This window comes from Peromyscus leucopus, chromosome 6, assembly GCF_004664715.2.
Source record: "Peromyscus leucopus breed LL Stock chromosome 6, UCI_PerLeu_2.1, whole genome shotgun sequence".
NCBI classification, from domain to species: domain Eukaryota; kingdom Metazoa; phylum Chordata; class Mammalia; order Rodentia; family Cricetidae; genus Peromyscus; species Peromyscus leucopus.
The window spans coordinates 5,476,968-5,494,721 of NC_051068.1; the positions used below are offsets into that span (position 1 = coordinate 5,476,968).

Genomic DNA, 17,754 nt, shown 5'->3' on the forward strand with positions numbered 1-17,754 from the left:
ATTTAAACTATTAAGTGTGGCATTTCAATGTTTCTAAGCTCATAGAGAAAACAACATAAATCTTTTGATGAATGTTGGCAAAATTATGTAAAAACAAAACAGCAAAAATTTATTTTGGCTTGATGTCTGTATGAATTCTAAGACTCCTATCCTTGTTCTGTTGCTATTTAATTTCAATCAAGAAAATCTGAATTGATAAATAATGCTAAGATATTTCTTTAACTTTAGTATTCACTTTTCCCCCAAGGGAAATTATCCTCTAGACAAATACAATCCAAACACGTTAGATAAAACTGAATAAAATGTCAAATTTTTGCTTTCATTTAAAAACTGTATTTCAGCCGGGTGGTGGTGGTGGTGGTGGTGGCGGCGGCGGCGGCGGCGGCGGCGGCGGCGGCGCCGCACACCTTTAATCCCAGCACTCGGGAGGCAGAGCCAGGCGGATCTCTGTGAGTTCGAGACCAGCCTGGCTAAAGAGCAAGATCCAGGAAAGGCACAAAGCTACACAGAGAAACCCTGTCTCGAAAAACCAAAAATAAAATAAAATAAAATAAAAATAAAAACTGTATTTCACTTTGCAGATAGTTAATGCAATACATCTGGTTTCATGTTCTGGAAGTCAGTCTGTAATAACAAACTCGACTAGCTCCTCACACTGCTTCACAATCCCTTTGCACATCCCCAGAGGGCAGCCCTAAAAGCTAACTGCTTTGTCTTCCTTCCGTTTTAGAAAACAATCAGGTTGTGGTCTATTTTAAAAATATTCCCCTCAATTAATGTGGAGCAGGAACTGAACTGTCAAAAGGTAGACCTCAGAGAAAAGTATTATGTTTTTACAGTAAGATGAAAATATAACATAACGGTGATTTTTCCAAGGGAAGTAATTACTATTAGAGTGTAAGTGGTCACCACCACTTATTTACTGTCCCTTCTATTTCTGATCTTACTGTTTGCCTAATGCAGGGAGAGACAGTTGGGTGATAAAACAGCGCTTCAGCCGCTACACAGTCCTTCCTCTGTATTTTCAGTGGCAGCTCACAGTCTAAAGCATGGTCAGGTCAGGTCAGTCGACAATGGTGAGTAGACTACTCCGGACTTTGAAGACTTTGCTTATGACAGAGATTTGTATTTAAGTGGAACAATTCTTAACACTTTATTGATATTTAGTACTTTGGAGTAGAAGCTATAATCATATAAGTTCCTTGAAGTAGTAGATTTTTATCTTTTAGTGTTAGCTCAATATCTTTCTTAGCACTTTCAAATTCTCTTAAAGGAGAATACTTTTTAAAATGATTGACAGTTTAACCACTCCTGTATTATGAGCAGAGATACCTTACTTCACATGTCATACCCTTATTTCTCTTTTCCAATAGATTTTTCCCCTGGTGAGCAACATGAGAACTCATGTTTTTAAGCAAAAACAATGGGTGCTATATTTGTATGATGCCTCAGGGAAGGGGTATTTAAAATTGCAAAGGTAATATTTTTTTGTGAGTTCCAGGAATTTCTAAGCTAGTAGCACTGAAATTCCAAGGGTCTCATTTGAAATGAGACCTGCTTTTCAATACACAGTTGTGTTTTCTCCAGTTGCCTATGTGTCTTCAAAACCCCTACTGTCCTAGAAAAATGACTCTGAGACAGTCTTGTTTCTTTTGTTTTAGATTTCTTTTTTGGAAAAACAAAATAAAAGACAAAACAGCAATAAACATTTTAGCTCTTTAATGAGCAAAGACCATGTCTCTTAGCATTTGACTAATCATCATTATCCAGATTATCTTTATTTCACCATAGGACCACTGACGTGGTCGAGATAGATACACAAAGTCCTTCCCATCAAGTAGTATACAAGTGTTTTCTTTTGTATAATAAGCTTTCAATTCTTGAAAAAGAGTAGCTGGAAAGAAAGGTTTCTGTTACTTCAGTTAGTCAGAGAAAGTCCTTTGCGTTATCTTACAAACTATCAAAATTGCTAGTCATCTGAAAAAAGGTAAAAAAAAATCACATAACTTTAGTCTAATAGAAATATAGTACAGATAAGAGAGATCATTTATCAGGATGTGCTCTTTAAGTCCATCTCAATTTTTAATATAAATGTACATCTGATTACATATACAAACATTTGGAAAGGTCTGTGGTATACTGATATTACTGGTAAACAACAGGGGATTCAGAGTTTCCTGTGGTCTTAGATAATTCATTGAAATTGCACATGTGTGAAAGACAAACCCTCTAGCTGTTGACTCCCCTAGGTTCTGTACCTACGTTGTCCTCTACTGAGACTCATGAGGAAAGTTAAGTAAACCTCAGTGAGAAAGAGAAGCAGAGTGAAGAGGGACTGAACTTTATATTGAATTATTAGTAGGAAATATTTTGTCATGCAACATGAGTAAATCAATTAACTGAGAACTGTAATCAGAGCGGTACTATTGGGGCATCCTTACACCCTGAAAAACGGTGGTACTTCACCTTACCAAAGGGACAAACTTCAGAGTAAGAAACCTGCAGCAAAGTATAGATCCACAGCTAACACGTGTCCAATTAGAGTGTATTTCTATAAATTACTTATATGGGAGTGAAAAGAACATTAAACTCATAGGAAATTTTCTGGGACTCATATCAGTGAGTATTCACCACTGTACCTATAGTTTCTCCATAGACTTTAATAACTATTCCCTCTATTATTGAAACTACTGCGAATTATTGTATTGTAATTACTGTTGCCCCTTATAAAATCTTCTTTGGGTTCTGCCAATTGATGGAGGAAGCTCCTATTAAAAACTCCAATGGGATGAGAAGAATTTTAATTACGGCTTAATCAGCAGCACAGCCACCAAGCATATAAATTATCATGCACATCGTGCTAAAAATATCCAGTCTCCTTGATCCCCACGCCTTAGTACTGACAGCACTTATGTGGTAACGTGGTACCTGCCAGTCTTTAAACTTCCTTGTTTTACTGGCAGTTGTCAGCATGAGCCTTTGCTATGCCATTAACAGCGTCAGTGCTCTGTGTACTTATGCAAATATGGTCTACACAATAAAAGGGCTCCAAATGAAAACTGACGGAAATTATCTGACATTCCATTGGTGTGTCCCTTGTGCATATTCATAGTTGATTTTATTTTTGTTTTTCTTTTTTTTTTTTTTTAAGTATTTCAGACACAGTACTTTCCTGTTTGGTGTTCCACATGCCTAACTCCAGTATGCAACTTAAATCTTCAACAAATTAATTCTTGAATGTGAATGAAAAAGTATCATTCAGAACAATTGCTTCAAGCAATTGAAATTTGTTTTTTAAAAGTTGATTCGTGTGTATATCTATATACAATTCATTTTTCAAAACCCCCATAGTTCTTGATATGTATATTCACATAATATTCCTCCTTAGTTAAATAGTGAGTCTTCCAAGTTGAAAGCCAAGGAATCTTCAATAATCTTTTACTGTACTCCATCAGAAAAAAAATCAGTTTGTCTCTCTCATCTGGCTATACCCTGGTTGTTGAATGTGAATGGGGGTGGGGGTGGGGATGGGGCAGTGTATTGTTCTGTCCTCCAGTAAATGTGTTGAATGTGTGTAAGGGTTGAATCCCTGGTATAGTGTTGGGAATCATTGTGATGGTGTTAGGTGTCATTAAAGGAACATCATCAGGTGACCTCCTCATTGCTAGGGTATAATCTGGGGGGCAGGCGGTCCGAAGAACCACCTCGTGTGGATGGATGGACTCACACTCATGATCCAAGTCAGTGTGCTTCATTTGGAGGGACATGATTTCTTCTTCTGGAGCATGGGTCAGGTCATTGGTGGTTGTGCGCTGAGGGCTGCACCTCCGGTGGACGTCATGTCTTCTCTTATCCTTCTTGTAGTACAGGGCTGCAAAGGCCAAGATGTTCAGAAACAGCAAAGATGCCCCCACTGCAATGGTGACACTCAGCTCTGTGGAGTAGTCCCTCTGATCCACTGAGAAGGGACTGGGTTGTTGTTTGGGATCATCCTGTTTGGCAGTGGGAAAGGCTGATGTCACAGGTGTGGAATTTTTCCTTGTAGGTCTGAGAGTGATGTCCGTCGATGGCACTTTAGTTGTTGTCGAGGTATACTGAGAAATGTCATTGAGATTATGCAGATGAGGTACCAGCTCCAACCAGAGATTTACCTTATTTGCTCTGTAATGCTCTTTGACTCTTGGTTTTAATCCAATATGGAGATAAAGTTGGTCTTTCTGGGAATATCTGGTCCATGCTACTTCTTCAAAGCGGTTGGGTTTGGTATGAATGAATTTTGTGTCTTGAGGAACTGGTTGATTTGGGTCACTAGGAAAAGGGGTAGAAAGACAAGAAAGAACCTATGAGGACACACATGATTTACTCTTTTTCTTAGTCAAAATACTATGTTTAATGTCTAATTGAAGAGTTAGCTCAGCAAAACATTCGATTGTGTTTTAACATTAACTTGCCTCAATTTAGAAATTGTTAAAAAATGACGTATATGATAATGCAAAGCTAGTAAGTTTCACATTCTTGTTCCCTGTTCATTTAGAGATGAACTACCATCTATTCAAAGTGATTTTAATTATTTTAGGTCCAGAAAAAAAGGCTCAGCAGTGGATGTGTTTTCTGGACAAGCTTGCCAGCATGACTTCAATTCCTGGAAACAATCTAAGGGTAGGCAGAAAGAACAAACTCAATGAAAGTTGTTCTCTAACATCTACAAGTACACCACAGCATTTCTTCTCATGAATATATAACATATGTATACACACACACACACACACACACACACACACACACACACACACACCATAGTAAACAAAGATTTTAAAAAAATAATAAATTAATATTCACATAATATGTTTGACTTTTCTCAGAGGCAGTGTAACAGAAATATTGCATCAAAGAGTGAATTCTGGATTTGGGACTGGCATATGAAGAGATGTATGTCGTCACAGTGCTTACCTACCCTACATAGGAGTATCTATATGAAGCTGCCAGAAGCTCAGGTTCCTTTCTGTGTACAGTGAGATCCATAGAATTCAAGATGAATATTTAAAACACATACAGTATTATGAACTGGTAAGTACTAGGAAACAATGTTCATCACTGCTGAAAACAGTGATGCTCTGACCTATGCAAGTGAGAAGTCAAAGTAATATTGTCATGGAGCAATGAAATAAAGATACAAGTATTTCTTAATAAACTTTTAAAATTCAAAAGTAGTAAGGTAATAACTGTTTGAAGCACTACAATATAGAAGTAATTTCTAATATGAAGTCAATATGCTGCTGGTGTTGATCAACTACATTAGACCAGGAATATATAGCATAGTAATGGAGTATGTGTTCTGGCAAATGAAAGTTCCTGGTATCATAGAGCAAATAAACAAACATACAAAACAAAAATATTTTAGACAATTTAAGTACTTATGCACATTCTTTAATATTGGTTATTAAAATTATACCAAAGTTCATTCCTCAAATACATACCCTGTTTTAGCAAAATTCGTCCAATATGTCATTACCACTGCACTCAACATCACATCATTCTTGGAGAAATTGCAAGGAAACAACTCTGTAGGGCCAATCATGGGGATTCCCAGCACATAGGGAACCTCATCTCCATGAGCTGCATCAGCCCAAGCTGGAACTTGATCTGTTTGGCAATGATGATAAAAGGCATAGAAGTATGTAGGTGAACCAAAGTTTGAGTGAAGGTCTGCTGTAGCCACAGCTGGTGCTACCCACTGATGGTCCGTAAACAAAGCCAACAACGTCTTCCTTCTAGTTTCAGGGTTATGGCGATCAGCCCAGTCAGTATACATGAATTTAATGGTTTCTCTCAAAACATCTTTGCCTTCAGGATATCCATATAAATTATCAACAAAATTAGAAACAGCAAAGTCAAAATCACTGGCTGATATACCATCATCACTATCTACTATATTTTCAACAAACTTCAACCCTTCTCCTTGGTTAACTCCTAACATTATATCATAGTTGAGGAACTCTCCTTGTTCCATCAGTATCTGAGGATCATCCGGTATTACATCACCATCGATCACAGGTCCAAAGGCTATGTGGTATCGTGCTGGTTGAACATCTTGATCAACAAGTTCTTTGTAAGGCTTCTTCTGCAGGCATTCCACTAACTCTACCGTATCTGACACATTGCAGCCAACCTTTGTGGCCAGCATTCTAGCATATTTTGCAGGCTGGAAACTAACAGCCCAGCTGGAAAGGGCTGTTCCACTCTGAGCTATTGCTCGTTGAAAAAGTCCTATGGGGAAATCAACAGAGAGTTTTAGGTGATCATTGAAGAATTTTATGGTCCCAAATTAACATCTGATATTTTAGACATGTGTATAATATCCCAAGTACAACTCAAAACACAGATACTTTATGTCTAAGAGAAGGTACATAAAGTTATCCCCAGGGTATAAAACAACAGAGAAGTGGATCCAGGTCTTATATTTACAGCAGAATTCACTTTGGGATTCAAAATTTTTGCAGTCTCAAAGACACAGTAAGGAGAAGAGGTGAAGTTGGAAAGCATAGGTATTTAAAGGACTCAAATATTTTAGTTGATGAGTATTGGATATGATCATTAACAATGACAAGATAAAGCCAATTCTCTCCTCTTCCTCCTCACCAGGTTGTATTGTCTGTTAGCAACATTTCTTTCAATTTGGCTGCATATCTGTCTTCACTCAAAATGATTGTGTAGTGCTTGTTTTAACTAGATTTTATTTGAAAAAATTATTGTTTGAGCCTCACATAGATATAGGGACTAGGGATATGTCAATACCCTGGGGATGTCCCTGATATCACACAAAACAGAATATAACTTATGACATACTATTTCTAGATCTCTTTGCCAGATATTGTATGATGAATATTAATCTTTCTGAAGAAGACAACCCAAGAAGTGGCTTCACTAAGTTAGAGGGAAAACATCAGCAGGAACAGTGTAAAGGGAGTAATTCAACTTTTTCTACTGCTGAATGTATGCTGCTGTATTTTATCACAGAATATTATATATATATATATATATATATATATATATATATATATATATGCCAGTTTTTTTTATTTGAGTCATTTAAGGGCTATAAATTATGGCTCCACATGCAGCTTGGGAACAGATGTATGCTATTAATATTTACAAATACATTTGATTCACTGGATATTTGCTAATAGCATTCTTTTAAAACATATAGGTTATCTATCTTATTTAAAAATTCATGTTTATTATCCACTTCCAGATTTGGGTATGTTTTCATTCATTTAAAAAACATGCTCAATCAGTCATATATGTTAAGGAGAAAATAGTTCTTTACACAAAATGTGAAAGTCATGTCTGAATTGGTATCAGAGTTCTCTCCTTACATGTATGTATATTTACATATGTCATTAATGCGTTTCTAGGTAATTTTAAAAACACTCAAAAGCTTAAACAATATTGAATTAATTTTTTGTTGTTGTTGTTGTTTTTGGGTTTCTTGAATCCCTTTTGCTTTGATAGGGCAAAGTTCACCAGAGCAAATTATAGACATTTTGGCAATGTAACAAATGTAGAGACTGTTGATACTTGAGCAGAAGAATACTTTACTAAATAAAGTATTTATGATTAAAATAAATCTGATTATTTAAAAAATGGTATTCCTTCCTATCTCAGGTACTCAGTGACATTAAATATATCAAAAGTTATTTATCATATTATATTAAATATCACTTGAAACATGGTGACTAGATGACCCCAGGAAAGCCACTTATTTTATTGTTGATGAGAAGGCTTTGTTAAATGTATGTGAGAGGTTGGTGATTCCTGGAAGCTACATACTTGAGAAGTATGGAACCCTTCATTGGATTTATAGCCTCAAAAATTCAGGTCTGCCTTGTGGGTAGAGACTATTTGAGAATTTCAGGGAATTGTCTATGCCCTTCCAGATAGGGCTAGGCAGCTCTTGAGAGGGGTTTTAAACTAGACCAAACTCAAGTCCATGTCAGACACAGATGTATTTCCTTAAGGAGTGTGATGGAAGGGGGCACTCTCAGCTGTGTGCTGAACCATTTGCCTCTGCTTACTGCCAAGTGATGAGCACCTGCTGAACTGATGTCTCCTTATCCAGTGCTCTTGTGATACTGGCTGACACTGGTATTGGGCCCACATTTGATCAAATGATCCCAAGAGTTCTGTGTAGGTTGCCCGATGCTAACTTAACTAAATATTAGCACTTATTTCATACTAAGAATGGGAGAATCTAATTTGCTTAATTAAAAACTCTAACTTCAAAATAAGCAATTTTATTATAGAGCAGTATATCTACTCAATTAAAAATGTTACGTCGTTATCATCATGTTATTTCAAATCATAAACGTACTGTTGTTAAATGAGAAGCCATGTAAACCATGATAATAAGTTAAGGCTATATGAAATGTGACCTACTTACTAATGATGGGCTATTCTCTTAGATTTCCAAATTATCTTTGATAATGAAAACTGTATTATGAGTTCACACTGCCTGTTCTTGAGGATAGAGAGGTGTCTCAGTGTTAGGAGCATATAATAATGCATGCTCTTGCTGAGGACAGAGCTCAGTTCCCAGCACCCTTTTCCAATGACTTGCAACCACCTGTACCTCTTATTTCCAGAGACTCTGTTGACAGTAGCCTCTGTGGACAGTGGCATTTATATAAATATACCACCCCTTCACACACATATCCATAATTACAAATTCCAAAAGTAAATATTTTATTTTTGGAAACTGAGATTGTATGAATTTCACTTGACAATGAATAACTTGTTTTCCTCATACATACAATAACAAGGAAGTAGAAAATCAAAGATGTTCTTTGCTGATGAATATTCTGTTTCCTTCTTTGTTGCATATAAATAATAGCCAGAAAGTACTTGCTTTGTGAGTTTCTTCAAATAGCTCTTCTGTTCTAACATTTAATAATGGAATTGTAATCCAGTCAATAATGGAATTGTAATGAGTGACTGAATGCCTGGTAAGATGGCAGGCACTCTAGAGAAAGTACTCAAAGTCAGAAAATGGAAATAAAATATTTTGTGGACTAAAGAAGAATAGTGCTCCAGGCCACTTTGCCAAGCTTTAGATGGGGAAAAAAACCAAACAAACAAAATTGATTTGAAAATAGAAAAACCACAAGACCAAATGTGTTTTTTTTCTTTGTAATCAAAGGCTCTCCTAGTGACCTCAATGCTTTGACAATTTTGGATCACGCATGCAAACTAATCAAATATCCATTCTTTTCTTAGGCAACAGGAAGAATCACATGTTTCCAGACAAACTAGTTTTTGACTGCCTCATTAGTTCCATACTAATAAATAGCTTCAAGCATCGATATCCCTATTTTAAAACACTTGATTTTGGTTACTGATAAGCAGAAAGGACGGTGTTGAGAGTTTCTCCTACTTCCCCTGAAGTCACCCTTTAGCAAAAAGGAAAACGACTGTAATGCTAAGTATTATGAAGTGGACTTGGAAGAGCATCTTACCCAGCTTCACGGAAGACAGAGAAAAGAGTCTGACAGAAACGTACACATGCACAGAAAGGCTAAAGAAAGAGCTTTAAACCGTTACTAAACCCAACCTAACACTCAGTTGGAACAAAGAAATATCTACACAGCATCACGTAGTACTGATGGTGGTGGCATGCAGACACCAAAATTGTCAAAATTTGCAACCTGCATAATACCTTTGGTTGAATTGCTCCAACGGTTACCTTCAGAATAATGGGATAAAGTCAGCAGATTGACACATGAACCCCCAGCGCCTGATCCAAACACAGTGATTCGCAAGGGGTCACCACCAAAGAACCCAATGTTCTCGCTAGTCCATCTTAGAGCCTGGATGAGGTCAAGTAGCCCGTAGTTTCCTTTGGCAGCCTGATCCCCTGTGCTCAAGAAGCCTGGAACACAGAAGAAGAAAGAAACCTTAGGACAATTGTTGCAGTTAATATGAATTAAACTTACATCAAGTTTAAGTTTGTATGAGTCTTCTCCCGATCACCACGAAAGTCAAGTGCTTTAGTCAAAAGTGTTTCTAGTTAGATAAAACTATAATGACGACAGTGGAGGCAAGTATATTGTAGGAATCAAGTCCTAGTTGCAGAATGTCCAGGATCACTCAGTCAACCTGCATTGCTACTCAGTTCTAGTTCGTGTATGTTTGAGGCAATCTCTTTATCTATCATCTATTATCAACCCATCTATACCAACTATATTTATTACCTCTCTTTATTATCTAATTTATCTGTCTATCATCTATCTATACATATAACTATAACATCAAATTATCATCCACCTATCTACTATCTAACTACTTAGCTATCAACTACTTTCCTATTATTTGCTATTTATCTGTATCTATTTATATGTTGATTGATATATTTACCATCTATCCATTTTTCTTTCTTTTTCTTTACCATCACAATCATTATCTACCTATATCTATTGGTCCACTGATCACTGTAGATATCTAATCTTTTTGAAGACAAATAGTTGCAATGTATTATTGATGGTATTCGAGTTTTATTTTAGGGAAAATGATGGCCCCTTTTATTAACTGCAACTAACCAATCAATTGCATCTCCTCAGACTAAATAGTATGGATTATCCTGAGTCTTGGAAAGATGCTACATCCAGCATGGGATACCTGAGGGGGAAAAAAAATCTACGTACACTATGTTCTTATGTCTGTTAACTTTATTCCTCTAAGACAAAATTCTATCTATACAGGTACAGCTCTGTCAGGCATTCAGGGCAGGAATAACTCGAGATACACCAAGCTCCTTGTCCATCTACTTTATTTCTCTGGGATGAAATCCTGTCTACATAGCTTCAGTTCTGTCCTGACACTCAGTTCCTCTTTGTCCTCACTTTTACAGCCCTCTCATTGTCTTGCTAATAACTAAGCTCTTATGCTTCCAGCCTCATCTTTGTCCTCTGTTTCTTCACCCTCCATCTCTACTTGTTCTCTACTCATGGCTCTGATGAACTCTACAAGAGTTCTGCCTTACCATCTACAAAACCTCTGTGTTCTTCTTTTCTCCCTGGTTATGCTGTTCTGTCTGTCTCTACAGAAAACGCCTATTCCTTTTTCCCCTGTTCATGTGATTCTTTGCCTCCTCAGGAATGTTGCTCCACCCTGCCTTCCACCTTGATATGTAAAAACATCTTTGTTCTCTGTCAGTTTCTCTGGAGAGCCCCTAGGCCTCAAGGCAAAAGGATGCTGTGAGCTTCATTTGCACAAGAAACAAAGCTATGCATCTAAGCCTGCTTAGCTTTGCCTACATGACCTTATCCAAGTACTGGCCTGAGCAGGAAGTTCACACACACACACACACACACACACACACACACACACACACACACACACACATTCTATGGGAATTGTGAGTACAAGAAAGGCACAGTGAATATTAAGCTGTGTCTCACCAAACAGTCCATGCTAGATGGCTTTCTTGACCATTGGCCTGGTCAAGGTATAGCTTTAAAAGACAACTGGACTCCTTATAACATGTTCCTGTGGCTCGCCACACAGGAGAACGACACATGTTTATATGAGTCCTTTGATGCTTGATGCAGTCATCAAACACTACCCTTGGATTCATCCAGGGGCACAAAATAAGTAAAGTTAAATAAATTGATGCCCGGAAAAAGACATGGTTCGCTAATTACCAAGTGATAGCCTCGGTGGAATTCTTTTCTATCCTGTTATCCATTGACATATTCATTTAAATTTCTTTTTTCATTGAGTGAGCTACTACATCCATCAGAGCAGAATAACTTCAAACAACTGTAGCTAGAACTTCATGTTGAACTGCCTGACTATGGTCTATCTTCAGGGGACTTAATTTTGCAGCATTCTGAAAGCACTATTTAGGTTCTTGAATAGATTTCCCTTTGGTGTCACTTAAGTCACTCTTAATAAATCATCACAAACCTCATCTGCCCTTCCCCATCATTCACTGTCAAGTCCTGGAAAAGGTGACTATGTATGTCCTCACACAATGACATATTATTGTTTTGTAAAATAGAACCACAAGGACTACAAAACAATCTATTTTCCATTTTCAAGGAGAAGTAGAGATACCCCATACCCCATTCAGATATCTTTTTTACTTGACTTATGAGTATGTAGTCTAAAAAACATTCACCATTTATTTTTAACACTTGCAATTTTAAGGCTGTCAAAGTTCATGATGGCAATTATGTTCACAATTATTTTACTGTCCACCATAATCTACAAAGTACTTTATCAAACTGTATACAGGTAATGTCATTCTCACTCAAAAACTCCTTTTATCAAAAACTAATTCTAATTGTTGTCTTGATGGTGGAAGACTGGTTCAATTAGTCTGACCAGATCTATAAAACAGCTCTACCTTCAATTAGCCATTCATAAGATACAGAATCTAACAACTATGACTATTATCAAATGTCAAAGAGAAACCAGGCAACTGAACATAGACCCATGTGTACTAGAAATAAGAAAATTAGATCCAGGTTAATATAAATCATGCAAGGGAAAATAAGCAAAGGGTGATAATTATTGCATTAGAGATAATGACTGAGGCTATTGCTGTTGAGAGCTCTCTGAAACCAAGGGAACATGGGGATATAGCGATTATTGGTGACCCCATATACAATCTACAAGAAAAAGCAGGGAATGTGTAGAAGAAAAAGTCAAGTGTTTCACTAAAAATAATGAGCAACCAAAAAACAACAAAAGTTTTCAAGGAAGAACTCAGAACTCAGAAGAAGATGTTCTGTTTTGTTTAGGTGTCATCTAGAATGTGAGAGATGGAAGATGTCAGTGATTCTGCACTGTAGATGAGTTTATTCTTCTTTTAGGCATGAGACTCATATTTGAATATCTATGGTTATTATTTTCTAAAAATGTTAAATGCAATGTAATCATTTATTTTGCGTTGATATTATATTCAGGTTATAAAGTTGAAGGAAGGAATTTACAGTATTTATTATTTCGGTTGCCTATATACAGAAGACCACACTATCTTCTTTTTATTTAGGAATACTTCAGAATGGAGATACTGCAGAGAATTAACTAGCTAGCCTTGTAGGTAGAAGACTTCTCAGGATAGTGAGACATTTTGTAAGGACATAGAAACATGAACCAAAAGAATTAACTCATTGAGGATCTTCTGTCTTAAACATCTAAGACTTAGCAACATTGGATTAAAACTGCAGGTCCTTCTAGAAACTTGAGCCCCCACCTCACGAGTTGCCAGACCTGGTCAGTTCTTCCTCTGCACTGTCTCTGGATACTGCATCAATCCTCACCTAAGTGGCTCCTCTTAAACTTCATCAAGTTGGACATTGTAGTAGTTTGAATATGAAATATTCTTCAGAGGCTCTTGTGTTTAAATATTTGGTCTCCTGATTGTGGTGCTGTTTTGAAACTTGTGGATCATTTAGGAAGTGAAACATTGCTGGAGAAAATTAAGTCAGTGGAAACAAGTCTTGAGGTTTGATAGCCAAGTCGCATTTCTTGTTTGCCCTCTTCTATACTGCTGATAGATGTGACCAGACATCTTATGTTCCTGTTGCTGTTTCTTCCACATCATGATGGACTGTACTCTCAATACATAACTGAAAGTAAACCCCTACTCTTTTCAATTCCTTTCTTTTTGTAAAAGAAAGGTCTCTAGCATAGGCATATAAGAACAAATGGTTAAAAACAAAGCAAACACACAAACAAATAACAACAACAAAAAAAAACCAAAAAGATCCAGACTCCACGATAGGAGGAGGGAAGTGGTTAGAAAGCTGGATATACACAGCCAATAACACACTAGATCCTTATCTTGCACCATATGCACCATTAGTTTTTCTGATGAATTAAAAATTTAAGACTCTTGAACTATTAGAATAAGCCAGAGGAAGAGATATTTAGAACACTGGACTTGGGTTGGAAGGATGGCTCAAGGGTTAAGAGCACTTACTGCTCTTGAAGAGAACTGAGTTGGTAATAAGCATCCATGTGGTGGCTCTCAATTGCCATTAAGTCCAGTTCTAGAAGGTCTGACACCCTCTTCTGAGTTGTGGCTTGAAGGGAGTGGCACAATTAGGAAGTGTGGCCTTGTTGGAGTAGGTGTGGTTTGTTGGAGGAAATGTGTCAATAGGGGGTGGGCTTTGAGATCTGAGAAGCTCAAGCCTAGCAAGTGTCACTTTCACTTCTGCTGCCTATGAATCAAGATATAGAACTCTCAGCAACCTCTCCAGCACCATCTCTGCCTACACACTGTCATGCTTATCATCATGACAATAATGAACTAAACCTCTGAAACTCAAAGCCAGCCCCAATTAAATGTTGTCCTTTGTAAGAGTTTCTAGTCTTATCTCTTCACAGCAACAGAAACCCTAAGACATCTGGTCTTCGTGGGAATAGGCACACATATAGTTCATATACATATGTGCAGGCAAAACACTCATAGAGAAAAATATAATGAATATTTAAATCAGAAATGCAGAACTTTTTCATTATTTCATGGTTACACCAAAGCCAAAGCAACAAAATAGAAACAGATTCACAAGTGTATTGAAAAACAGACTTAAAATTCGGCACACCAAAAGAAAAACTGGAAGAAAATAATTATAAAACATATTATTGCTAAGTTATTAATGTCCATCTTATACAACAAAGTTCTACAACTGAACAGGAAAACAAAATCCCTCAGATATCGTAATCTATAAATGAAAAAGACACCAAATCCACCTCTTTTTCTAGTTGTACTTCAGTTGCTGTGATAACATATCCTGGAAGAAGCAACGTAGGGGAGAAAGAGTTTATTTCGACTTACAATTCCAGGTTACAGTCCATAATTGTGGGAAGTAAAGGGAGGAATTTTGAACAGCTCACCACATTATATTCACAGTCAAGAACAGAAAGAACTGAATGCAGGTATGCTTACTTGCTTGCCTGCTACACTCAGCTGGATATCTCCACTCATACATAGTTCAAGACTCCCTGCCTTAGGAATAGTACCACACAAAGTAGGCTTACTCTTCTTTATTAGTTGACTTAAGACAATTCTTCCCATATTTGCTCTAGACCAACATCATGTACACAGTTTGTCCTTGAGATGCTTTTTTCACGTGATTCTAAGTTATGTCAAGTTGACAAAGTTAACCATATATCCAAAGTAGATAAAGAAATTGCAAATAATCATATAACATGTTACCATCAGTAATCATTAAAGAAGAGAAAGTTCACAGTGAAATGCCACATCTCCTTGGCTTGCTATAATAAAAATAACAGAAAATATTTCTTTTTGGCAAGAATGCTTGGAATTTGAAGCCATTATACTGGTGAGAATGAAAAGTAGTTTATTCGTTATGAAAATAAGTATAGATGTGCCTCAAAAACTAAAAACAAATAGAATACTGCATAATTTAACAATGTCTTTTCTGCTTATGTAATAGAGATTAGGACCCCAAAGACATGGAAATCCATGAGTATCATAGAATTGTTCACAATAATGAAGAGCTAAAATATCCTCCATGAATGCATAATTACCAATAGATGTAGAAAATGAAGACAATAAAAAATATATGGCAATACATTATGCAGCTAATCTTGTCCTACAACATTGAAGAGCCTCAAAATATTTTCTAAAATGATCAAAACAATAGAAAGTAAGAAAGTATGACAAATGTCTCAGTGAAAAGAGGAAAGGAAATTCAGTGTCTAATAGGTTCAAAATTTCATGAGTATAAGATAAAAAATATTGGAAATCTGTTATTACCAATAATCAACTTAATACTAAGTGAACAAACAAACTTTGAAGTGACTGTGGTGATGAGGTTTGATGCCTTTTAAACTATAATAAAAATGTAAGGTCTTTTTAGAGCAGTGAATACACGGAACATCATTTAGCCACCCACCGTGTATATATAGCGTCTGTGCTGTTGTGTTCTCTTGGAAGTTACTTAAATTCTTCTAAGAATAAAACAAATGACAAAGTTACAGCAATGTGCTTTCTGAATGTTTGTTCCTGGAAAAAATCTTGTACGGAAATAGGGCTGAAGTCTTTATATAAAAAAAAAAAACTTGGTGATATTTCCAATATTTTATAACTTGGTGAGTTTATTTATTGTAAGGCCATAACTATTTTAAATGACTTTTTTTTGGGGGGGGGGAAGAACAAACAGCCTGAGCTACTGGCCAAAGTTACTGTTGTTGACATTAGAGCTTATATATTCAGAGGGGGAAAAATAAACTACCTTGACATTCCCATAAAGAAAGCACCTATAGGTTGTTTTCGTATTTTGTTTGATTTTCAGTTTGAAAATTTTAAAACTTCACTGTCTTCAAATTAAATGGATCAGATTAATCCTATATTACACTTATTTTTGCTTCTACATATTTCTCTCTTTCCTCCTTTTCCCTTCCCTGGGTCCAGTTCTTTCCCATCCAGTGTGAAATCACATGTTACAATTATTAGATGTGGTGGTAATCTAATTGTACTGAATTATTATTTTGATTGTATGTTAATAAATAAAGTTGTCCGGGGGTCAGAGCTATTAGAGCCATAGCAAGAGTGTGGCGGTGGTGGCACACGCCTTTAATCCCATAAGATCTCTGTGTGTTCAGGGATATAGTCAGCATTGGAGACATATGCCTTTAAGACCTAGGGGGCTGTACATTCAGACAGTGACGAGGCAGTCATGTGTTTGGGTTTACAACCAATGAGAAGGCAGAACAACATACTATAAAAAAATGAACCGACAGGAAGTAGGTCTCTTTTTCGCGAAGCTGGGGACAGCAGGAGGAAGGGTGAGATTTTAGCTCTGAGCTCTGACCTCTCGGCTTTCTCTTTTACATTGTTTCTGTGTTTCTTATTTAATAAGACGGTTGGATACATCAATAATTAGACTCGAACAGTTTGTTAGTCTGCCTCTGCTTTATTGAACTGGAGTTTCTGAGGAAGACAGAATAGCTATTATATAGGATGCTCCTTAATTTAGAGTTTATTTGAAATTTCTTTACAATTATATTTAGATTAATATTTTTGTCAAAAGACCAGTGAAATAATATTGTGTCATATTAATGGTTCCTTATGTGCCCATTGACTACTTGGTTATTGCAGTAACTTTCTATGTTCCTCTACTTCACCATTTTAATTTTCCCCTATGTGGGAAACATGTATGAAATAAGAGTTTGTAAGCTTCCTCCTTTCCATCATTTGTACACATTCATATTTATAGAAGTTGGTAGTTCTTTTCTGAAACAAGTACTGACTTTATCTTTCATTTTATTATTAGAATTGGCCACATAGAAGCTTCTTGTCTTTCCTGAATGTATTTTACTTATCTGTCCATTCATTTACATCATTGTGGATTCATGGCCTCTTCTTTCATTTGAGCTTATTAAATCTTATGTTCTTCTTCATTTGAGTTTATTAAACCTTATGCTTAATGTAGCATGAATCTTAGAAGGTCTTATTAATAAGAACAAGCCCGGAGCCAGGTATTGGGGTGAACACTGGATGATCAGAGAAGCTGAACAAGCCACAGCTACCTCACCTCACCAGTTCCTCAGCTGATCCTGTTTCCTCAGACTGGAAGCCTCTGAGTCCTTATCCAAATGAATTTCAGTTGAACTGCTTCTCGAAAGCCTGAATGCTTAACCAGCCAAATGCTTCTAGTTTCAGGTCTTCACGCCTTATATACCTTTCTGCTTTTTGCCCTCACTTCCTGCGATTAAAGGCTC

General features: G+C 36.6%; 1 protein-coding gene across 11 annotated transcripts in view; it reads right to left on the reverse strand.

Annotated features, from left to right (window-relative positions):
* Nucleotides 1-1,483: 1,483 nt before the first annotated feature.
* Nlgn1 (neuroligin 1) overlaps nucleotides 1,484-17,754 on the reverse strand; it is an 899,837-nt gene continuing 883,566 nt past the window's right edge. For 8 of the 11 annotated variants that reach the window (XM_037207284.1, XM_028875794.2, XM_037207285.1 and 5 more), the window contains 3 exons: nucleotides 9,713-9,925; nucleotides 5,478-6,267; nucleotides 1,484-4,308 (listed from right to left, as the gene is read on the reverse strand). In XM_037207284.1, the coding sequence (XP_037063179.1) occupies nucleotides 3,486-4,308; nucleotides 5,478-6,267; nucleotides 9,713-9,925 (1,826 nt within the window). In that variant the 3' untranslated portion in view covers nucleotides 1,484-3,485. The remainder of the gene's footprint in view (nucleotides 4,309-5,477; nucleotides 6,268-9,712; nucleotides 9,926-17,754) is intronic. The other 3 variants (XM_028875800.2, XM_028875798.2, XM_028875795.2) reach the window with 1 other exon arrangement.